The sequence below is a fragment of the Melopsittacus undulatus genome, chromosome 5 (assembly GCF_012275295.1).
Source record: "Melopsittacus undulatus isolate bMelUnd1 chromosome 5, bMelUnd1.mat.Z, whole genome shotgun sequence".
In the NCBI taxonomy this organism is placed as follows: Eukaryota; Metazoa; Chordata; class Aves; order Psittaciformes; family Psittaculidae; genus Melopsittacus; species Melopsittacus undulatus.
The window spans coordinates 60,570,099-60,594,876 of NC_047531.1; the positions used below are offsets into that span (position 1 = coordinate 60,570,099).

At 38.7% G+C, this 24,778-nt stretch overlaps 1 protein-coding gene across 1 annotated transcript in view; it reads left to right on the top strand.

Moving 5' to 3' along the window:
* Window positions 1-24,778, top strand: part of FGD6 (FYVE, RhoGEF and PH domain containing 6) — a 72,206-nt gene that overhangs the window by 31,668 nt on the left and 15,760 nt on the right. Inside the window, exons 4-14 of the mRNA XM_005143137.3 lie at window positions 1,138-1,205; window positions 1,298-1,328; window positions 9,918-10,069; window positions 10,870-11,026; window positions 12,302-12,389; window positions 17,596-17,646; window positions 20,740-20,798; window positions 20,898-20,969; window positions 21,704-21,772; window positions 23,387-23,470; window positions 24,657-24,736. Of these exons, the coding sequence (XP_005143194.3) occupies window positions 1,138-1,205; window positions 1,298-1,328; window positions 9,918-10,069; window positions 10,870-11,026; window positions 12,302-12,389; window positions 17,596-17,646; window positions 20,740-20,798; window positions 20,898-20,969; window positions 21,704-21,772; window positions 23,387-23,470; window positions 24,657-24,736 (911 nt within the window). The remainder of the gene's footprint in view (window positions 1-1,137; window positions 1,206-1,297; window positions 1,329-9,917; window positions 10,070-10,869; window positions 11,027-12,301; window positions 12,390-17,595; window positions 17,647-20,739; window positions 20,799-20,897; window positions 20,970-21,703; window positions 21,773-23,386; window positions 23,471-24,656; window positions 24,737-24,778) is intronic.

Below are 24,778 nucleotides of genomic sequence, written 5' to 3' on the forward strand. Positions count from 1 at the left end.
TGATTTTCAGCACTTGAGACTTGTTTATAGGTTTGGAGAAGAGCTAAAACTCCAGACAAATCTGACAACATTAATGATTATGAAGCAAAAATTCATATATATATATGTATACATATATAATGCCACCAATACCCGATTTTCTAGATAAACTATGAAAATAATGCCAACATTATACTACCATATCCAATACAGGCTCTCTGGGACTTCCACTGCACTTATGGTGCATATCCTGTGTTGTTTGGTGCTCCTTATCTGCATTCTTTCTTTGCAGCCAATTAAAATGAAAGCCTGAATGTCTAATAGATGTGGTGACAGCTGGGAGCAGAGAAGCATATGGCAAACCATGAGAGCTGTAATGGAGAAAGGTGTTTCATGTGGGGGAAATGGTACATGGGAGTTAGGCTGCATAGGAAAGACAGCGGAATCCTGACAGATACCCCCTTTTGTTATACCTGTTCCTTCTGTCTGATGTTGAACAATAGCATCCATTTTTGAAAGCCAAATGCATATGCAGTAAAAACCAGCATAATCATCTACAGTGTTTCAGGTAGATTACAAGGCTGACACTTCTACATCTTTGCAGTATGGCTGCTAGTTATTCCAGCAGCTCCTTTCGTAGATTATCAGAAGCTGACTTTTCAATGTCATTTTTTTTCCTCTGCTTTCTTCTTTTGTCTTCTTTTCCAATAAAAAAAAATAAAGTGTATTTCTTTTAAGATGTTACTGAAACCCACTAGAGTTTACTGCAGATATTACTGTTGCTGTATTAATTGGGGGCTATGTGGTATGGGGGGGTGTGTCAAATAATATACTATCTGTACTACTTTTGCTAAACAATAATTGTCACTTGCTAGGGGTTCAGTTATTATGGGCTTCAGTGCTTCCTGTAATAATTAAACAGAAAGGCTGATAGTGTTACAGAAACTACTCTTAGCTACTATTGTTGTCTCTAACTACAAGCTAAATTGATTTTCTCACAGATCCTGAAAGGGCAGAAGATTTCAAATCTGAGAGATATCAAAGCAGGGTAAAACGTTTTTATTAGAAATAACTATTGAATAATTACACATTGAGTTTGAGGAATTACTAGCTACAGTTTTAGTAGGTACATAGTATAACATAAAATTTTATTTGCAGGGTAAGGCATCTGGGAAGAAAACAAAGGTTTACCATATTGCCAAGGAGATCATGAGCTCAGAGAAAGTGTAAGTACCAGTGCTATACTTAACAGCTACTCAATTTATTTTAATTGGGCAATTAAAATGTAACCATTTGTTTTTTCTTGCTTTTCTGCTAGGTTTGTGGATGTGCTAAAGCTCTTACACATTGTAAGTACCAAAAAAATGAAGTTTTCTCTTCCATTCATTGAATCTGTTAAAGTTCTATGTTTAGGCTTTATTGCATTGAATGTGACTTTTTTTTTCTGCTGTGTCTACATACTAAAACTATAAAAGTTAATCTAATTAAGCATAACTTTAAAGTTTCAGATTTTATATAATGGATGAATATTTTGATGGTTCCTTCTGCATCTCCTTAATTAATTTATTCAGTCTTCCAGATAAGCAGGGATGTTGCTTGAATATTGAAAATGGAATATATATCCATTTACATTAATCAGCATCATATTTATAAGCCAGCTTGTACCATAGCACCCAAAATAAATCTTTGATTAGAATAATTTATAAAGTAGTGAGGGGAGGCAGGAACCTTTAGAAATGGTACATCAAAATAAACATTTATTAGCTCTAATGGTGCATCCATCACCATGGCAGTATATTTTTGGGGGCTACAATTCTTTGACAGATACTTGCTTTCTGATAACAGCTGCGATTGTAGCATGGGCAACGTGTTGTCCACAGCAAGGGTTAAGTATTTAATCCATGTTTATGCAAACCAGTCATCTGTTAAACATGCTGTGTTGTTTTGAAAGTGATAATAGTAAATTAATGAAGAATCTAGCTTTCTCTAGCTCTGTTTTATGTGTTTTCTACCAACTTCTGTGATATCTGTGGAATAGTTTGTTCCATTTTGTCACTCTATGAAGCACATGCATAGTGATTTATTTTTTTTTCCTTAGTCAGTAGAATTGGTTATATTGCAAACAGATGCGTTGGTCTATCTCAGTCTCTTGAGAATCATGTTCTGTGAAATGGGGAACAAAGGCTTTTATGGATGGATGTATACAGTCCTGTTATACAAACATCTTTCAGGAAACAAAAACTTGCCTCACCACTTACTGATTCCTCTTTTGCCTTCCAGTTTAGTAATTGATTTTCTTGTTCTGATCAATCTTGGTTTTTAAAAGCTGGGCCAGGCAGTTGCGGCCAATATATAATTTATATTCAATGTGGATTCTAGTACAGAACTCAAGCTTAAGTACTGGGTATAGGAAGAGAGTTGTTCTAATGAGTATAGACAAATCTAAGCTGTATGATTTTAATTATCATATTTTTCAGGTATATGAGTTATATCTTAAAGGTGTCTTTGCTTTCACTGTATCAGTTCTTCAGGTAACATGAATGGTACTGGAAGGAAAGAGTGTTGGTGCTGAGTATGCAGGCAAACAGAGGAAGAATGTGGGAGAGGGAAGATAATAGGGAGTTTAGGAAGTTTCTGGGACAAACTTCAGGCTGTCTGCACAGTGTAAATGTGCAATACTATAGAATGTGCTTTGCTTTTTTCTTAATGGATAATTCTCAATTCCCTTTGTGACACTGCTATTTTCTAGCTGCCAAATGAAAACCATTAGAAATGTTTTTGTTGGCTGGCAATATCAACATGTATTCAGCCTGATCTAGCAGAGGATGCTAGGCATCAAGGAAACAGTTTGTCCTCATCTTGTCCTCTGACCTGCAGCGGGAACCTTGGTGATGTCCTTGTCGGAGTGGGCATCAGTTTTGAGGCTCTGTGTGTGCATTCTTCATTAAATAAGAATTGCTGCCCTTGAGAAAGGTTGAAGAAACACTTTTTTTTTTTTTATTTCCAGTTTCCACAGAATGGTGTGCCTGAGGATTTGTATATGTTCAGCACAGGCATTATTAAATCTATTTAATCATATATTTCTTGTGGCTAATATTTGAACATCGATGAAACTATCCTTTTCATTTCACATGCACTGAACCATTTGGCTTATTAGCCTCACTGTCAGGATTACTAACTGCCAGGCAAGCAACCTCTGACAGATTTGTGGAATGAAAACATAGATTCTTCCCAGGCTGGGCTGTTTTACCCATAGTAGAGATTCGGTTGGTCAGGGGAGGCTCAGTTACACCTTCTGAAACACCTACTGGTGGTTTTCCAAAGAGTGGTTATTGAAATTTACTATTTCCATTAGCAATGATCTGAAGTGAATAGTATCCTCCTCAATCTGTTTTACCAATGCCAGTTGGTGCAGCTCATGGCTCTTAGTACAGTCAGGGGACAGGGCTGTTGATGCAGGAAAAAGGTTTTTAAGTTGTTGCTGCTTAGAGCAGTTGAAGTGGAGTCTGAAGCAGCTGATAAAGTGGGAATGTGATTGTGAGCTGGTTGTGAGTATCACTGATATTATTTGTTTTTAGCATTTTTTTCTTTTAAATTGGTAAGTCAAGGTAGGTGGAGCACCACTCCCAAGGTACAAGGGTACCAGCCTGTTTGGACTCTGTCTCACATTGTAAGTATAACTGACTGCTTCTGTTAAAGACAGAATGAAAAGGTCTCTAGAAAATTATAAACACTTGGGGACACTCAGTAATATGAAATAAGTAGGTCATAGCAGAGTTAAGGGACTTTACTGGCTTTGCACACTAATGCTCTCTCACATTACTTGGTGAATAGCGTTGCTTGAGGGAGTAATCAAACTTCAGATGTAATCTTGAATTCTCTGTATTTCTGTAACTATCGTAATGCTGTTTTTGAGGAAAAATTCTGGTAAAATGCTGTTAAGAAACTCCTTGAAAACAAAGGGGCTTAAATCAGATCAGCTCATAAGTATGCCTCTTTGTGAGATAATTCATGCATGGTAAACAAGTGGGTAAGCAAGGGTGAAAGTGCTGTTCCTTCCCTAAGGGCACTTGCGGAAAAAAAAGGAACAGTGAACTGAATGTAAAACATAAGTGACATAAGAGAAACAAGTTTTTCTGAGATGCTTGGTACCCAAAAAAACACCTAGTGTTCCTGGAAAAGGAGTAAGGCAGGATTGGTTCCATTTGTACTTTTTTGCTGTGGGATTCTTTGGAAATGGTTGGCTATGCACAAGTGAGAGGACCTCAGCAGCATCCTGGTGCTCTAGGGGTAAGCTGCCTGGCTTATTTGTTTTAATTTCTTTTGTCTATTTTTGACCCAAATTTTGTCGGGTGTTTTTTGGGTTTTGTTCTTGTTTTCTTTTTCCCAAAACCCACAGCTCTTTTTGTTCTCCCATCCTTTTTGATTTCTTTTTCTTCCTGCTGCTGCGGTATGGCTTCTGGTTGAACAGCAGAACATGGTTTTTTGATAGGGGTCTTTCCACTGCAAGGCTGAGTGTGTAACTTTGTGCTGTGTGGGCAAACAAAAGCTTAGGCCTGTGGGCTTTTGCCTGAGCTTTTAGAGCTTCTGATTTAGACAATTTAAACCTGTTCTGTCCTTACAAGGACTCTGAGAGCAAGTAGGATGTTGTCAGGAGGTACCTCTAACTTTTCTGCAGCCACAAGATCAGTCTCTTATTGAAGAAAGCAGGTAAGAGGTCACACTTCTTTCTTTTTTCTGTTGTGTGTCCTGGAAACACAAGACTGAGAAATTTTGGTTTAATATGTTTGAGTTTTCAGAAGACAATTGCAAAAGTATACAATATAAGCTATATATAGAATCACAGAATCAACTAGGTGGGAAAATACCTTGAAGATTGAGTCCAACCATTACCCCAGGACTGCCAAGTCTACCACTAAACATACAGTTTTATCTATAAAAACTTAGTCTTTTTATATACTGTAGCCAAATGTTATGAAAAATAATTCATAGTAGCTTTGGGAGAAGAATGTAATGTGTATCTTGAGAAATAAAATAGCTATGGGTTTTGGAGCAAAGGAAGTCCTGACCTCTCGTCCTGGCTTACAACTGACCTACTGTTTGGCTGTATAAAATTCTCTCAACCTCAAACTCCTTTTCCTCCACCTGCAAATCTTCAGTATTTAACCAGTCTTTACATGAATATGTTGATAAATTTTAGTCTATGAAGCCCTTTAGAATTGCTGATTGAAGCATTTGACAATGAATTGCAGCTGTAGTAATCTCATTAAGATGATTAGTGAAATAGTTTTGGTTTGGAAAGAAACACTGTTCCACTACCAAGCCTATTCCTTGAAATAACGTTCTGAGATTATGCCACAGTCAGATCATTGACTATTATGAGAAATTAACCATCTTAGATTGTTAAGACTCGTAAATTATCTTATTACCTGAGAAAATAGGTGTGGAACTACTTGGCAGCTTTCCAGAAGCAATCTCCTAATCTATGTTTGAAAAATGTGATCCACAGTTACTCATAGTCTGCATTAACTATTGTTGCCATAGTTTAGCTGAACAGCTCATGGCTAATAGTCTAACTCCAGTTAAGACTGCCTATTTATATTTTAAATCATTTATTTCTGAAATCTTCCGTAGCCATATTCCTAGCAGTCTTGTTTACAGTTTGTCACATATAGCAGCCTGGCTGTGCTCCAGAGTGTGAAACTTCCTCCCCTTCCCTCCTCCCTCCTGTAGGATGTGTGTATGTGTGTTCCTTGAAAAGCGTCCAGGCGCAGGCATACTTTTTTCCTTTAAATTAAACTGATATTTGAGCTATCTGCAGGTGTTGTGTCTCAGCAGAAGGGATTATGGCTTGGTTTTGCTTTGCTGATGGTATGTTCTAGGAGAATGGATCCAAGATGAATATTGGTTGAAGCCTTAGGAGTAAAATACGTGACCACATTTAGATCACATAGTTCTCTCTCTTTCAGTTAAATTTATGAGAAGTTTTAATTTCACCCATTTGAAGTTATCTTCATTCAGCACCTGAAGGTGTACTTAACCCACTCAGCAGTGAGTGAGGAGTTAGTCTGGTTGGTACCTATTTTTGTTAACAACTAAACTTACTCCTTTGCCCCGTAGACCGATGCAGGCAGGTCACTTCACTGTGTGCTGGGAATCCTCCAATGGAAAGAACTGAGATGAACTGAGTCAGGGCATTTGCAGAGGGGAAGTGTGTGGGCTGGTCACACATGATTCATGACAGGGTCAGAATTATTTCAGATATCACAGCCCTTTGCTTATTTAAAGACACTGCAGTGAAGGAGGGGCAGGAGGAAACATAAGGTGGTGTCCTTCTCAAATGCCATTTAAAAACTGCACAGCTCTAGGGGGGAGTGTATACTTATAGGATAAATAAAATTCCCTAAACATTTTCCAGTTGGGAATGTTTTATCAGGCAGTCATTCAGCAACAGTATGTACTTAGAAGCCTTTGAAACTGCCTAGACTAGATTTTCATATGAATAAGTACCTAGCAGCATGCTGTCTTAGTCTAGAATAAACTAAGACTGTTTCTGGTTTGGAAACAATGTGCTTTCCAGGGATGGTAATAAGTGCCGTCCTCTTAAAGATGTTGCCTTTAAGACAGTTGGCTTTGCCCAAGCAGTAAAAAGTTGTATAAAGGATTATTATGGGACCAGAATATAATGTAAAACTATAAACTGTAAAGCAGCATTTCAGAAAGTGTACAATAGCCTTCCTCCTTCTGAAAGGACAAATTGCCCTGGTAAGAAGCTGGGATGATTCAGGATACCTAGCATAATCTTTTGTTTTCTGTCATGCAGCATATGAAACTTTTGTCTGCAGTCATAAGACTGGTGTTTTGCTATGAAGTACCCACATTAGTTCCAAAGCTGGGCAAGTTTTTTTAAAAGAGGAAGATTGTAATGTTTGAAAGGCTTATTTTAAATTAGAAAAATCTCTCTTTACAATTCACTTTAATGGATGACTGCACTGCTTCAAACAGAATAAATTCTAGGACAACCTAGGTGACTGTCTTTGAACAGACTGATGAAAGTAGTGCTTTTCAGCAGTGTTATGTAGTACTATATGCTAAATATAGCCATATACAGATATATTGCATATATATATGCTAAATATTTGTAATACAAATCACTTCTTGCAAGTATATGTAGGTAAAAGCAATGTATATATTATTTGCAACAGCTATTCTCTTTTTATTTAGCAGGGAATGGATTTAGGTTCTGGTGCATTAAATGACTATTACTGTAATTTCTAATTTCTGAGTCATTCACCTAGTTGTATAAAAAGTTGTCCATATCTGAATGCTTTTTACCCTTGACAGTGAAATGTCAAGATTTACCTTTTAAGGTAACATATTTTGTGTTTGGTAATTAAAATAGACCTATTCTGTATTTTATCCTTTTGGAGAGGGGATTTTGCAGAAGGCCAGTGTACCTTCAAGTGTAAACACTGTTAACTCCAGCCTAGTTACAGTTTGTTTGACTTTTTCTACCCCTACTCCTCAGGCATGTGCTCTCTGCCTCCAACTTATCTCTAGATGAACTTGGCATGACAGTTACTTCACACCCACTGCCAGGTTAAAAATAAAGCTTAATATGGTTACAGTGACAAATACATTGTACTGCTTCTGTAGTGAAGACTTGATAATTATAAAAAATAGATTAGAAGAAGTGTTGAAGTTTAGCTCTTTTGTTGTTTAGTAGACTGGTTTGCATCATTTGAAAGCTTCACTTCTTCCCTGCGTTTCCTCCCTGCAGGGCTTCCTTCGTTTATTCAGTTGTAGAGGGGGACAGAGAGGGCAATGAAGCAGTTTTGGTTGGCTGTTTTAATGGTAAAGTCTTTCATGGTGTGATTCAAAGCCTCATGAAGCTGATGGACTTTGGATCAAGGTAGTTGAAAAATCAAATCTGGATCTGGAAAACATCCTGCAGACTCTTTGAATGCTGTATCTAGAAGTTAAATAAATGCTGTTAACTACAAATGACATTCCTGTCTTATCTACTGGTGCTTAAACCTGGCTCCCTGCTCTCCTTTTATTTTTGGTCAGGGAAAAGCCTGGGTTGTTGATTACACTACAGACAAAACTGCTTTTCTTTTCATCGTGTAATTAGCCTTATAACATGCAGACAAAATTCTTGTTTTATCCCAGGGCAAAGTACATACAGTATGTTGTGTGTGCCTGTAATGGGGGCTGAGGGTGGGGGAAAGAGGAGGGACAGGATGGGAAGGGGGAGAGAGAGAATATTATCATAATATGATGATGCATTTTGCATGAAGCTCTCCAGAATGCCTCATTTGAGCTTTTGCCATTGTAATTCCATGTATCATTTCAGTGTTAAGCGATGCCCTAGGGTCAGGAAAACCCATAAGATGCAGCTGGTAGTTAACCTATGTGTCACTAGTCTGCACAGAGGATGTAAACCAGAACATTTCCATATGAATAACGCCATCTGTTTTTTAACTCCCTTGTATTTAGTTCTCAGCCTTCCCCCATCACAGACATTACCCTGTATCTCCTTTCAGTTTCTTGTCATAACTCTGCCCTGTCACAGCCTTTGTGACCCAGAGGGTCACAAAGCAAGAAAGTGTGGCTGGACCTCATGCTGCCTGGAGCTGACATAATGAGGAGAGAGGGCAGGGGAAAGTTGAGGCAGCTTAAGTTTGAGAGACCCTAAACAGTGCCAGATGCTGGGCTGATGAGATAGCTAATAAGACATGTAGTGGTAGACCTGGCGAGGGGGAAACCTGAGGACCCTACAGATTTTGAAAGGCAGGTGTGGCCCTCATGCACACTTAAAATATCGTTGTACTTAGGAACATGTTGTTAGTCACTTTTCTCAGGGTACCTATAGATTGTGCACACACTATCAGGTTTCAGCAGACCACAGACTTAAAAAGGGCTATTACAGATTGTCTTTTTTCCACTGTTGCTCAAATTCAAGTGAGATGCAATCATACAGCACACCACCTAATTTGGATTTTCTTTTTGGTCAGTTTAGACAGTGTTGGTTTTCATGTGAAATGCTAATGGCTAACCTTTTCTGGAAGTTTTGTTTGCACATGATCAGGAAAAATACCTCATGTAATGGATATTGAGTTTCAATGTGATACAATCCTGGCCAAACTGACTTGTGTGGGACCAAGATTTTAATTCTAAACAGTTTGATGAGGACCAGTCAGCCTTGTCTGTGTCCTATTGGGAGCTCTTACAGCATAAAAATGCTATAAGAAGATCCTTCAAGTGCAAGCAGGGTTTTCCCCCCCTCCCTGTAATGTTTTGAATATACCAATGTTGTTTCTGATCATTGTTAACATTTGTAATCTCACAGCTCCCATATGCTGTCACTATATCTTTTTGTTAGCTGTAATTTTTTTCTGTATATAGAAAAGCAGCTGCATATAGTAATTTTTGGTGACCCTACAGTTTTGTCCAAAAGGCACATCTTCTAAAACAGCATTTATAGATGACTTATGAAAACTAGTATGATTTTAAAGTAAGATTATGATAGTATTAGCTGATATAATATTTCTTCTTTTTGACCCAAGTATTAGCAAGAAGATACTGAAGGCTGCTAACACCCTTGCCAGATACAAGATATTTACCCCCTTAGTTTCCTCATTATATAGTACCAGCACTTTTCTTAAGGGCATACTGTAAAAATAATGAACAACTTCTATATTATTCATACAGGAACAAAAATGTAAAGCTGCAGCCTCAAACCAAAGGGATTAAGGTGGTCCCAGGGGAGTAAGTTGAAGCTGCTGAGGAACATGTCGCGGATGGTACCTGCCTTGCCTTTGGTATAGGGAGCAATGCCTGGAATGTCTGCAGGGAGAACTCGTTGTCTGTGTTGGTGCTTTGAAAGCTGTTCACTCATGGGAAGGGGGGTTTCTGTCCTCTTTGTATTCCGGCAGGATTTCCGGGACGCTGTGGCGCATGCCTCTAGGCAGCTTGGAAAGCCAGTGATTGAGGACAGAATCCTGAATCAGATCCTGTACTACCTACCTCAGCTGTATGAGCTCAATCGGGACCTCCTAAGGGAACTGGAAGAGCGATTATCTCACTGGTGACTATCAATAAAGAGATACCACAGCTTTGATGTTGTTGAAATTTATCTGTGGGGCTGATGTGACTCCATGTGGCCATGGTTTGACTCTTGTTTGTACTTCATGTGCCTCTTAAATAACAGAATTGACTTTGAAGACAGGAGATAATTTTCCATTGAGAGGTACTTTTTGCCATTTAGATGTATCCAGAAAGGTGCAATGGTCAGTACATGTGTTTAGCAATCACACTTTTTGTTTTAAAATTTCTTTTTTAATCAAAAGTTCTGGTCCCTACATGGGCACAATAAGTAGACTGATTTAATTATAAAAAAATTAGGCCTTCCTGAAGACTGGTTTGCACTTTAAAGGTTGTTGAGATGTAACCAGACACAATGCTGATTGACAGCCCCAATCCCATTGAAGTCATTCTCAGTTATATTGGTGGGTGGATCTAAATGAGCTATACAAAGGTACTGAGATGGATAAAGACTGTAATCCCATACTTGCTGTTAAGGGGTGGAGACTGCTTCTTGAAGTTTGAAGATCTGTCTCCTCAGAAATCCAGCTTGTACTAAAGTGTTCAAGACCATTCTATACAGACTGTGTATTAAGTGGTTTTCAGCTAACACTAAACCAGTGTGTCAAAGTGTGTCTGATAAGGCTTTTCAGAGTAGGTAGTGGGATGGATGATTATCTGATGAACTGTGAGCTGTTTGTTCAGAGCATACACCAGCACATCTTACTGTGAAAAAAAATGTTTTGCTGTAGGCTTAAGATGTATGTTCTTTTTCACTCTAATTACTCTATTTTTTGTTTCTAGGCTTGAACATCAAAGAATTGCTGATATATTTGTTAAAAAGGGTCCCTACTTAAAGATGTATTCAACTTACATCAAAGAATTTGATAAAAATGTTGCACTATTAGATGAACAGTGTAAGAAGAATGCAGGTTTTGCTTCAGTAGTCAAAGACTTTGAGGTACTGTAGTCTTTTGTAAGATATATCCTATTTTGTGGCTTTTCAGGAATTGTGATCCTCCATAAGGCTTTAGACTATACTGAAGTTTATTTGCTTGTTTATTTGTTTGGGAGTTTTTAGTGGGATTTTTGTGGCTGGTTTGTTTTCCAGCAGTCTTGGCTTGAGACTTAGAAGGGTAGAAGTGGAAAGAAGTGAATTCAGGTTTTGTGAAGCAGAGAGTGATTTTGGTTACCTCTGTGAGATATGATAAAGGACTTTGATTTTCACAAAATGCAGCACTTGCTACAGATTATGTCAAAGACACATTAACTCAGCTGGGTTATTTTAGTTTTGTCTTCCCAGTCATACTATACTCCGATTAACTGTCCTGTTTTACCAGGATAATTTCTGTACCACATCACAGGGCAGTACTGTATGCATGGGAGTGGTGTTTCATTTTAGTTGGAAACATAAAAAAGTTATATTTTTCATCAGCGTATTTCTAGAGGTTTCAAACCCAGCACATGCAGAATCGGATGAAAGCTGATTCATTTCCCTAAGAGCTTTGCCAGGTTTTTACATAACTCCCTTAAAACAAAGCAGAGAAGAGGTGCAAGCTCCCTGAGCACATGATCCACACAAACTGTGAATTTACCTCTTGTTACATGGGCTTCCCCTCGGGCAGTGCCTACCCCTTGGGTAATCCCTACTCTGTTTGCTTGCAAGTGCGAAGGGCTGTTTACAGTGGGCAAAGGAAGAGCTTGGGGCAGAGTCAGCCAAAGCCAGGAAGAAGATAAGGGGCCTTTATAAAGAATCCATGTTTCAGATGCACATTATTTTGAACACAAACTCAAGGTAATTAACATTTTGGAGGCAAGGATTTTTTAATTCTGTGTTGTCTTTAGAGGTGTGAATTAAGCAAAACCTTTGCATTGAGCACTATCTCCTCTGCCTTTCTGCCTAATGGACACTGACTAATTCTAAGGGGGCATGTGGCCCTTGCCGCTGGTGTTCCCTTTTTTTTATCTAGGAAGCTTCACCTCTTCCTTATAAGCAAAAGCATCTGTTTTGGATCCACAGAGTACAAGTGCTTACTGTACTCTTTCAACACATGGCTAATGAGGTCTTCCCCACAGAAGTGCTTGCTCTGTAGTGTAGTGTTTAACTCTGTGATAGTCACACCTTCTCAAGATAAAGCTTATCCAGTGTAATCGGTAGTTGACTGTAGGTATGTTTTCTTGTGCTGGAATTCTTGACTGCCACAAAATCGGTACTTATGTTGGGCATTTCTTGCAGATGAGCCCCCGCTGTGCCAGTCTGGCTCTGAAGCACTATCTGCTCAAGCCGGTTCAGAGGATTCCACAGTACAGGCTCTTGTTGACAGGTACTGTCAAACTCTTTAACAGGTTTAAGAAGAAGCCAGTCTTCACATGTCCCAGGAAGCTTGTTTTTAGGCAGATGTGTTTGTCTGTAAAGTGTGTTTATCTGACTTCAGGTATGTGGAGCTTTTAAAAAGGTAGCATGGGTTTAGAGGCTTTCTTTGTTAATATTGGTTGCAATAATATAGATGCTAATATTCTCAACACTGTGGTGTGTTCTCTGATGGTACGTTCAGCAGTACTTGGAAAACATGAAACCTGTGGGGGTTTTTGGTTGTTTCTGTGGTAATAGAAGCCTGTAATTTCCTTAGAGGGTTGGAATGCTCCTGCTTTGCTTTGGGGTTTGTTTTTTTGTTTTCTGTGTGGGTTTCAGGTATTCTGGAGGCACTGGTTAGGTTGGTCAGGGTTTTTTGGTGAAGGAGAAATATAATATGGAAAATTGGAGATCAGAGAAGGAAGTGAAAGAAGTCTATGGAACTGTGAACTTCTGCAAGTAGCTTCTCCATTTCTGCCCCACCCAGTTGTTTTGCCTGTAAAATCCATTCTCTTTTAGAGATAAAACACATGTTTTTAGTGTACATTTACCACAAAGTGCCTAAGGCTTGCTTACAGGGGCACTGGAGGCTGAAGAGCTGGTTTGGGACTAGGAAATCTGGGCACTGGCATGTTTGAGTGACCTTGAGCAAGTCATCTCCACGATGCAGTGCTTTTCTGTAAAAGAAGGGTAATGATAGAGGCCTTATTTGTGAAGTATTTTGAGATGTGTTTGTTGTAAGAGGGGGATGGCTCCTGTAAGGATTTGGAAATACTTAAGGCATTGTTTTTGAAAGCCATTGCTTCTTGATGAACAATTTAAAAATAGCCTCTGTTTATGTAGTAACTGCAAAATAAAATGCTCTGTGACCTTTTTTTTTGGCTCTGTAGCAGCTTGTTGGCATTTCCCCAGCAAGTACTTAGGCTAGTGATGCTGTGAGAGATACAGACTTAAGTGTTGTACAGCATTACCAAGTTACTTATGTTGACTGTTTTTATTTTAATCATCTCATTAAAGTCACAGGTGTTGAAAAAAGGGTGAAACCCCCTTATTAAATAGATTACTTTGTAGGGGAAAAACTTAGCGACTCTTATTGATGCCATAAAACGGCATCTGGCGAGTTGCTTTATCTTAAAAGGTCCGAAATCAGCAGAGCTTTGGATAAGTTCAAAAGTTTATATTAAAAGGGTTGAACAGAGGATCAGGATGTAGTAAATACCATTGTCAATACACATAACAAAGCAAGAGATGTCTGGGGTAAATGACACTGAAGCAGAACTGAGGTGTTGAAGGGCAATTACCCGTGATCATTAACTATCATTGTGGCTAGAACAAGCTGTTTTAGACCTGAAAAAAGATGACTGTGTGGGGGTTGCTGTGAGTGTCCCCAGTGTTCAGATCTTACTGTGGCTGCCCAGATTTAAATGCACCTGCAAATGCAATTGACAGGAATGGGACTGCAATGCTGGCTGCTGATTAAGTAATTTCTTTTGTTCAATGCGAGCATTAAAAGAGATCACACTAAAAAATTAATTGTGCTGGGGCTGGAAGTGTTATTTTGGATCTCTTTCATTTTCAGTCTGTTCAATCTATCATGCATTTCTGTCATCCTTGAGATTCTCCCTCTTACATATCTCTCTGTATGACCCATCTGCTCTGTTACCTTGCAGCACCTCTGTGTAATATTGGGCAATCTGTACATAAACTTGTGGTGTAAAACATTCAGAGGGCACACAAAACACTTGGGTCTATTGTTGCAGTGAGTGAGATGCAGTGATGCAGCAGCTGCCTAGGCTGAAAATGGGGGATCTGTGGATAAGGGAGGAGGGGGCAGTGGGTGAGTGCAGAGGAGCAAAAATAATCCAGGAAATGAAGCTGCTAGGCTTGAGTCAGCAGGGATTTCTTCCTATTTAGATGTTCTGTGTCAGTGGGACAGCTTTGTACTGGTAACCTGCTGCTACATAGTCACATCACAAGATTGTCGCTGTGTGCTTTGAAGTGGAGTTACTTTTGTGCTAACAAAAGCAGGAGCAGGTGGACTCATATAAATCAGCCAAGGAGAGGCGCAGCTCAGCTGTGTTTCTGCTTAATTATACAGCTTCTCCAGTCAGCAAGTGAGCTTTCACTTCTTCACATACTGGCAAATACTGGGTTTGGGGAAAGGTTAATTAGAGGCCTCTGTTTTGTAACTGAAATAAAAGAGAGGTGATTCTCTCCTCCCAAAAACCTCTGATTTGAGTAGATGACTTGAGACTGTATGGTATGAACAGGCTCTTAATTGTCATAGGATAAGCCTCTCTTTTTCTCAACATCAGGTTTGCAGAGAGTCTTGCATTATCCTTAACTGGGGTGTAGTGAGGGGAGGCTGAGGGGTTGAAAAACAAGCCTTTGAGCTCACTGCTCCTTCACAGGTCAGAAAGAGAGCTGCCAGACTTCAGGGCAGTTAATGTGTTGGGGAAGGATTGCTTAGAATTTAACTTAATTAAATTAGACAACCTGAAACAAAATGTAGTTAATGAAGCAGAAGAGAACTTCTAGCAGGAGAAGTGATAGTCACTGCTCCTCAGCAACACCAAAGAGAATTGCTGGCTGCTGTCAGGTAGAGGCATAGGGAAATTTTGTCACAGGAGTGGTATGCTTTTATGTTGATTTTTGTTGTGTTTTGGGGTATCTAGCAAAGTTACGAGTTTTGATTTCTATGTCTGCCTTTCCGAAGGTATACTTAAGGTCTTCCTAGTCTGAACAACTAAAGCACATTTAAGAGGGGATTTTTTTTCTAGCAAAGACAGTCAATACAATTCCACCTCAGTATTTGACTTCTGTGTTTATTTTATCTAGGAATATTTTTGCTAAATTTTTAATGTGACGTTATTCTTGTCTGCGAAATCCACTTGTCTGTATAGTTTAAGCCAGTACCTCCAGAAGGCTGCTGCAAGCACAGAATTTACAGTGTGTATTCGCAGAAGAGACTAAAAATATCTGTTCTGATGCTTCCCTAAAGCAGAGCTTTAGCTATGAACCGAGGTCCATTTACCAGATATACACAGGGAGTATCAAGATCAAAATTAATGTATTTATTGCTTTAAGGATTTTACAGTTCTATTGACTGCTTCAGTCTTGTAATGCAAAAGCTGCCTTTTTTAAATAGAAAGTTTTAAATGAATACTCTTTTGTTAAAATCTCTGATTTTCCCTCTTCCATTTGCTGATGTAAAATGTTGTTTTGGGGACCATGTCATAAAGCACAAATATGCCAAGGCGCAGTTCCCATGTTGGGTCTCTGGTTTTAAGTTTCTAGCGCAATTACTTTGAATATTAAATTGGATGTCTCTGTGTACTAGTGGCAGTTTCTGAGAGTGCCAGCAGTACATTTGCAGATGTGTAAATTACACCCACCTCACCTCTTGTTCTCAGTCCAAAGAGGTGTGTGGTTGGCAGCTTTAACAAGTTGGTGTCTCTGTATAAGCTGTAGGGACTCATACTGGAAGGTTCCCACTGGCGCCCTTTGTGCTGGCCCCGATGAAGATCAAGCTGCAATTGTGAATTTTTAAGTTGTTTGATTTATGGTGGAGTCCCAGGAGTGCTCTGCCCGGGCAGCATGGCACAACTCTGGCCTGAGAGAGCACCCAATGGCACGGCAGAAGAAGGCAGCTCGTGTCTTGTGTGTGATAGGGTCCTCCATGTTAAACCAAGTTAAAAGCAAACTTCTCAGTTCCTCTCAAAATACCTCCTGTTGTTTTTTTTTAATTATTATTTCTTTGTTTCTCTCACACCAGCTTTTTATCAGCATAATCTGAGGTGAAGTAACATGAACTTTGCTTTTAATGGAATGTGTGTCCACCTAAGTATTGCACTGCAATGTCTGGTAGCTCCTACAGCACGAGATCTTGAGGGATGTGAAGGATGCAGTATTTATGAGTATAGCTGGAGAAGTTTTGGTGCCAATGTCAGATTTGTCTTAAAAAGATCACACGTTGACTAGTTATGATCAGACAAGACTCTGTGGAGAGCAGAAGGCTGTGGGTGTTCTCACGTCCCAGCCAGCCAGACCTCCCAGCACTCCCTCCCCACTTCCCTGCAGGAGACCTCAGCTGGTTCCTCTTCCCTCACTCCAACCTGCTCTGCATGCTTCTCTCTTGAATCCTCCCTTAGGTCTTTGCCAAAAAATAAGATTTCAGTGCCAGGTTATTTCTCTTCCTGTAGTTCTGGTTTTCTCCAAGGTTTTATTAACTGTGACACTCTTCACAGCATTTCTGCTGCAGAAACATGTCTCGTAATTATTTTTCTTTTGTTTTTTAAATTTTTTATTTACATAAGGAAAGCTTACAATACACTGAGCAGTCTCTGAGGGGCATGCATGAAGCAAGACATCTCATGAAGGCAGAAACAATTGGCTCCTGATCCTTCTTGAGTAAAAGAATGAATTTGGGTAGGGCAAGCATATGGGAGTTATTTCACTCCTACATGAAACTTGTACAACTGCAAAGCTAAAATTGAGCGCTTGCTAGGGCACATATGATTAGTTTTCTCTAAGTCTGCCAAAATCTTAATACCTCATTCAAAAGCTAATTATAAATCAGTGTTTGTTGATATTATCAATCTGACATGTATATTTCTTTGAAAGTTTCTGATTTGATTTCTGTCAATATTAAGCAGTTCAAAGCTGTAGCATATAAAGAATAGATGGGCTTTTTACTGAGGATATATATATGTTAATCTTTAACAAGATATTGTAATTTTGGTGAGCTATACCCTATACCAGGGAAGGGAAACTCGAGGAGGATGTTTTCTTGTATAGTCATACACTTGGAGTTAATTTTAGCTAAGTAAAATAGATTTTAAAACTGCAAACACTTTAATAGATTGAGGGTGCCATCTCGTGGCTGCGGAACTAAACATAATTTATAATCAAAAATGCCTATTAGAACATCGGGGGTGAGGGGAGGTCATAATTGTGAAATCTTGCACTGCCCTGAGCAAGATATCACAACAGACTTTCATCATAGAAATGCTAATTTTCCATTTGTAATTACTTTGACAGATTTAAAAGATTTAGCAGTAAATCTCTGTGGCATAGATCTGCCTGAAAAGCAGACTTCCAGGAAAAAGGTGTTTTTTGCTAGTTTCTGGTGCTGTTTATTTCTTTAACAAAACTATATTATTTTTTTCTTTATACAGATTATTTAAAGAATCTTTTAGAAGAATCTGCAGACTATAGGGATACTCAAGGTAAATGTCTCTTTAGATTAAAGGAACAATAGCTTATGTATATATGATAACGTATCTAAATTTTAAATGCATGCAAGACACTAAGCCAGTAATAGAAATGTTTTCTATTTAGTTCTAAGTTTCTCAGCAGAAATACTGCTTGTGTTTCAAAAATGTTTCAAGGTTACAGTCGTATCAGCTCATCTTTGCGTTGAAACCAGGAGATACAAGTGAAACTGAACAGGCAGCTCTAGCAGGTATTTTGAGCACTTCTATTGAAAGAGGCAGTCCTTGCATTGGTACACCTTTCACGACAAGCTGTCTGGTCTACCAGCTACTCTCCCCCAGCTATGGGCCTTTCTGACTGCCTCTCTCTTTGTGCCAGGACAACCATTAGTGTGGTGGGAGCAAACAAGATCAAGGAGCTGCTCTGGGTTATATTTAACCTGAGGAGTTCCCCAGTTTGGCTTGTCACAAGTTGCACAAACACAATTGACTTCCACAACTTTGCTTGCATGTGAGGGGAAAAGATGTAAGAGGAAATGGGAAGGAACAGTTGTGATGGAAGAGGACAGGACTGTGTGTTTCATGATAGTTTGGTATTAAGCTAGTTTAACTTGAGGGTAGTGGTGCAGTGCATGTTCAGACTGTTTCCTTCTTCCACATGCATGCCTCATTAGTTCCAAAAAATGCCCCCAGGCAATGTCTCCGTTCCATTTGTGTGAGCTCCTGTCACTTATTTCAGTCTCTTTTGTGACATTTGTGCAAGCCCATTATCTTTAGGAAGGTTGTGCCGATGCAGTTGATTGGACTGCAATAAAGGAGTGTCTTCAGTGCACTGAGCGAAGTTTGCTTTCTTATAGCTTTATATGCTGACGCAGTGCCATAAATTTTGAGTAACTGTCTTCCTTAGGACATTTAGACATTTGTTTTAGTATACTGAAAATATAAAAAATATTTTAAATGATTAAGAGATAGAAAAGTTTGCCTTGCACTTCTTATGGCTGTTAACAATCTAGTGCTTGCACTGCACATTAAATAATTGACCACTTGAAAAATTAGCAACTTTATAATTTCATTAATAAAATAATAATTTAAAAAATTAACTTTATTAATGAGCAACATATTTTATTTTACATTTTCCTGTAATTTCTCCAGCTTCTGTGGTTTTTGTAGTTGTACCTTCCTCGATATTTTTCTCTCCCTTCTTACATCAAAGATAAAGGCAGCAGCTTAGTTGTAACAATAACAGTGTTAGCTCTATGCATTTGACATGTTTCATAGTCTAGCTTTCAAACTGAGTAAGAATCCTTACTCGTCAAGATCTTTCCTGTGACAATTAAGCTTAATGTAATCTGACTTTGCTTAGTTGCTTAATTGGGTTAGGGTCAGGAAGGGGAAGAGTAGGTTTAGGGATGGTTAGTATTCTTGGAAAAAAACACCAATAACACATCTTCCTGATGGCCTTCACTTGAATACACTACTCCAGCTAAGTGGTATAAGAAATGGAATGCACTTCCCTGCCAAAACCCACTTTGTTTATGGATTTTGGCCCTATAGATTATTTTCTCTTGTTGTGTAGGTTTGTTTAGTCTTGGCTGTATAAGTAGCCCTGAGATTCTGGAACATTTCCTTCAATAACCAGAATTTTTTCTCTAACATTCTTCACACTTTCTTGAAGTAAGTCGGTAAAATTTTAGGTTTCTAATAGATATAATAGCTTGATAGATGAAGGACATTATAACAGAAAAATCAGGAACTCATTCCTGTCTTTGTGAATTTAGCTAAATTTCCCTTCATTTCTTTCAAGTGAATGGGAGCTGGTGGAATGTTTTGGCTGGAGCAGCTCCAACATTTCCTAATAGGAGACCACCAACCATTTTTCAGCAGGCTCAGCTGACATCATGACATCTATATCTAAACTTTAATTTTGATAAAATGCTTTTGATATATGCTATGCCTTTTAACTGTTTGACTCATGTGCTTGCATTGCCTTGGTTAATGGAAACAAAAATTCTCCTTAGAGTAACTTAGGAGGAGGATCTTTTTGTCCATATCTTAATTTAGTTTTTTATATGGCTTCATGACCCTCTGAACCTTTCAGTTCAGAAAGGTGGACCTTTGAACATGCTTTCTTCCTGAATATGAACTTAACAATAACGGAAGTATACACATTCTACAGTACTAATACTGTAATGATTATCAGGGAAAAAACTCAAGGCCTTGCTTTTATCTAGTTTCGTAGACTTCTCTGTGCACTTTTAAGCAAATGTAGTTCCTTTATTTGATGAAGTACTTCAATTACTGAGCAGATGCTAAATACTTTAGAGACTACATTTTATCAGAGCAGTTGTTCCAGCTTTCAATTAAATTAATCTTTTTCTTTTTTTCTTTTCCTACTTAAGTAAATTACAAGGTTTTGGATGAGAACCTTGTATGAGTTCTGTCTCATATACACTCACTGTTTACATAATCATTTTATGTAACCTCTTTTTGAAGTTACACTGTAGCACATATTACAATCAAGTTGCTTGTTATTGAATATCAGTACTTAATAAAATCTCTTGTCTTTGGCAATTCTTCCCTTTGAGAGATTCTTCTCTTTTTTGTTTTTCTTCTGGTATCAAAAGTTTTACATTTAGGAATTTGAACTTTATACTGTTATCTTGAGGTGCAACAAAACTAAAGGCAGAATAAAGAAATCACGAAGATTTGGATAATTTTTCTAAGTAGTCTATGACTGGCACTGGAGACAATTGTTTAAAATGGAAAAAGTTCAATCTCTGCATAGTCTGTTAAAATGCTAACTTTTCTGCTGTAAGCAGAGACAGTGAAATTAAAGTAATTCTTTATGTGATAATATAGAATTTTGCTTGTATACTGTTTTGATTAGCTGTAATAAATGACTGGCACTGATGGTTGAAGTAGTGACTTGCTAGTGCACTTATTAAACCATGATCGAAAGATTCTGAGACCTATGGAAAGTGCTCCTGGATGCAGTGACTGGTTTTTGAATCTCAGCATGTTGTGGAAGAGCAATATTGTACCCATGCTTTAAAAAATACCAATGCTAACTAGTCTGTGTAACCTAATCACCATCTCTTCATCCTTCAGATGCTCTAGCTGTTGTCATAGAAGTTGCAAACCATGCCAACGACATCATGAAGCAGGGAGTAAGTATCTTGACTTACAAAGCTGGTTGACTAAAACTTCTTTCATTCAAGTCACGGGTGCAAGGGCAATTACTTACCTTTTGCTTTTTCTCCCTGTAGGATAACTTTCAGAAACTTATGCAGATTCAGTACAGTTTAAATGGACACCACGAGATTGTACAGCCAGGAAGGGTAGGTCCTCCGGATGGCATTCAGCAGATTGTAGTAAAAGTGCAGCACAGATGATATGCAAGCAAAGTACTGAAGCTAGCATATAACAAGAAGAAAAATGGTCCATCACTTAATTACGCAGTTCTAAAAGTCAAATTAATACTCCTTCTCCATATGTGTGGTTTTTTTTAGACATTTATCTGATGAAAACTTACAATTTTTAGAATGTGATTCCTTGCTAGGTCTTGCAGGGAGTTTATTTTTCCTCAGTCATGATTTCAAGTGTGGAAAACTGTCATGCAGCCATTCACGCTCACTTTTAGAGAAACCTAAGAGTGAAGAGCCTTTCTTAGAAAGGGGGTCTTGAATCCCAAAACTTTTGCAGCACCTCTTGTGTAGTAGTAATAACCATAATCATAATAAGAATGATTAAAACTTAAACAGGGGAAGTTTAGATTGGATATAAGGAGGAAGTTCTTTACTGTAAGGGTGGTGAGGCACTGGAATGGGTTGCCCAGGGAAGTTGTGAATGCTCCATCCCTGGCAATGTTCAAGGCCAGGATGGACAGAGTCTTGGGTGACATGGTTTAGTGTGAGGTGTCCCTGCCCATGGCAGGGGGGTTGGAACTATATGATCTTAAGATCCTTTCCAACCCTAACTGTTCTATGATTCAATGATGAGGATGAAGTTAGCTCATCTGTACAGCTTGTGCCATGAGAAGCTAGGCTTTAAATGTCTTGTTTTAATTTGCTAGGTCTTTCTAAAGGAAGGAACACTGATGAAGCTGTCCCGGAAGGTCATGCAGCCACGAATGTTTTTTCTGGTAAGACACTATGTGTTGCTGTGTACCTAACGCTAATGTAATTTTAAGTGGTTGAAACATTACACCACAAACATAAGTAACTAATAAGTTCAGGTAATGGATAAAATGACCAGTTGTTGCTGTGTTACTTGCTCAGTTTTAATTTGGAGAGATCACATATTAGCATATACCCTAATTTTAATAAAACCCTGTTGATTATTAAAATGTACTGTTTGAACAACGCTCACTTAAAATTTGAGTGCTTTTATGGGAAGATGTTATTGTGGTAGTGCAAAAACTAACACGGTTACTCCATCCCACTTATCTGTACCAGATTACAACTCTGTGGCTGCTACTGTACCCTTCTCTCCCTGTCTCCCTCCTTCCTCCTCTCCTTCCCCTGCACAAGCCCGCTTGCATCCTGAGTAGAGCACTAGGCTGGAAGTTAAGTGCTGGGTTCCTTTCCTGTCTCTGCTGCTGTTTTGTTTTGAAACTTCTGTGCATACCTGAAGTTTCTGTTTCCACTTGAATTTTTGTTTATCCCTTTTATTTAGATGGTAAGGCAACTGCTGCTGTGTGCAGTTTGTGGCATTGTTGGTCCACAGTCCTAGCTGAAATCTGTGTTACAGTAGTACAAATAAGAATTTTCCATGGCAGTCATGGAGTATGAATTCTAAGCTTGCAAGTGACTGTCTTATGCTCTGGAGATTGTAGCATATAAAGCACTGAGATAACTGCAAATTATATCACTTAAGGTACTACTCTCAAAAATCTGGTGCTGTGTTGAGCTGGACTCCCCAAATCAGATGTTTATAAATTTGAGTAGATCTAGCCTGGATTTTATTTGTTTTGGTTTTGGAGGTGGTGAATTTTGGGGTATTTTGGGGGGGATTTGACTATAAATATATATAAATATAAACACTGTGCAGGCTAGTGTTTATGGCTTTAGACACTTAACGAGCAATTTTTCTACTGATGTGAAGGATTGTGAAACACATGGTTATTTTGCAAAGAACCCCACAGATGAGGCAGTTCAGTTTTCTGGTCTGTGTTTATGTGCACTAGCTGAAGTTTGGATCCATTTGTTGAACAACAAATAAATCTCAATAGCTGTTCAGTAAGTGCAGTGAATGAAGCCAAGTCTGGTGGAACAGGAAATAAACAGTAGATGCACATTTAAACTGGTAAAATTCACATGATACAGGGGGATAAGTTTGTCCTTATAAATTGCTAATCTTACTTCTGCTGTCTCTGAGTTTCTGGAATGTTTTGCTTTGTTTGAATGCTTAATTCTAATATTCTTTTAAAGTAGTTTATTATACAATACAGCTGTGTACACGCACGACAAACATCTTTGTCCTTTTTGACAGTCTGTTCTTTGACATCCGTGCACTGTTTACTCATGTGCCAAATGTATATTTACACAAGGATGATATAAATAGACACCTATTGTTATCTAAAGCATACGTGAAAATGTTTCTTGAGTTCTAAGTGGAATAATAGGAAGTAGAAGATGTCCTTCTGGACAGTTGATCTCAGTGCTATATGAGTTCTGTACTTCCAGTAAAATGCATCTGAAATTATCTGTCTCTAAACAGTCTTCACTCATTAAAAAACACTGCTTCTGTATTACAGTTCAATGATGCCCTGTTGTATACAACTCCAGTTCAGTCAGGGATGTATAAACTTAACAACATGCTGTCATTGGCTGGAATGAAGGTGAGTCACTTGTTAAAAAGAGTCTTTCTCCAAATTTATTTAAACTCAGGCCTTCAAATGTTCAAAACACATCTATGTTTATTGTTAGAAAGAGATTTAAAGATGCTTACGTTCCAGAGGAGTCCTAGAGGCTGAATGTTTCTTGCATAATATGGCCTGTGGGATTGCTATCTAGGTTTCCCTAAAAAACCTGTATTGCTGCAGGATGATCTCACCTGCATTTCATCCAGTATTTTTTTACTCTGAAATAGTCTGCCTACTTGTTGAGATTGCCTCTCTTTTGCTTTGTAAGTGCTTTTTATTGCCCACATGCAGAGCTTAGCTATCTCTGCCTGTGAAATCTCTGGTGGATCAAATCTCCATGGTTTATAGAGATCTGATAGTGAGGGGAGACAGACAGGGCTTTTGTTTCTGAGCCTTTGTGAAAACTGCCAAAGTTAAGCCCTGAGCCCCTCTGGGTAGTGATAAGGGACACACATGCTATATATTGACATGGTCTCTGACATGACAGTGGGAGCAACAAACCATTGCCTTGGGAATCAAGTAACTTGTCTCTGTTCCTGTCAGATAAAAGCACCAAGTCCAGCTGCAATGCAGATCTGGCACTTGGGTCTGAGCTTTCTCAGGGATAGCTGCAAGATCTCTTCTGCCAGCAGATGTATCATGGTGGCTCAGAGCCACTCTTGGCTTTTAAACCTCCTTATATTTGAAACTTGGTAGCTCAGAAGGGTTAGCAGGGCAGTCCAGCCTTGAAGGTACAGGGTAGGTACCCATTGTGGGGTACACAGGCAGACTGCATCTTCTCCTGCAGCGCAGCAGTGCCTTTTTGTGCCCCGCTGCAGGAGGTAATTACAGAGCAATGGTCCTGTGTGTGTTGAAGCACAGCAGGAGCTTCCTTGCCCTGTGTGTCACCAATGTTAGTATAGGCCACAGTGAAATAAAAATTTGGGTTGCATGTAATTTTATTGTAGCTGGGCCCTCTGAGGTGTATGAGCAGAGACTTTTCTTTCCAATGTACCCCATATGCAGTAAAAGTGTAAGGGATTTCATAGTAAGTAAAACTAAAGTGTAAAGGATTTTACAGTAAGTAAAACTAAAGTGTAAGGGATTTTACGTTAAATAAAACTAAAGTGACTGCAAAAGTACCATGTCAGTTTGAATGTCAAGTTTTCTCTCTCAATGGAAGGTTAAAAAGCCAACCCAGGAAGCATATCAGAATGAGCTGAACATTGAAAGCGTAGAGAGATCCTTCATTCTTTCAGCAAGGTAAGTCTTACAAATGAATACGCCATGTAAACTTTTTATAGC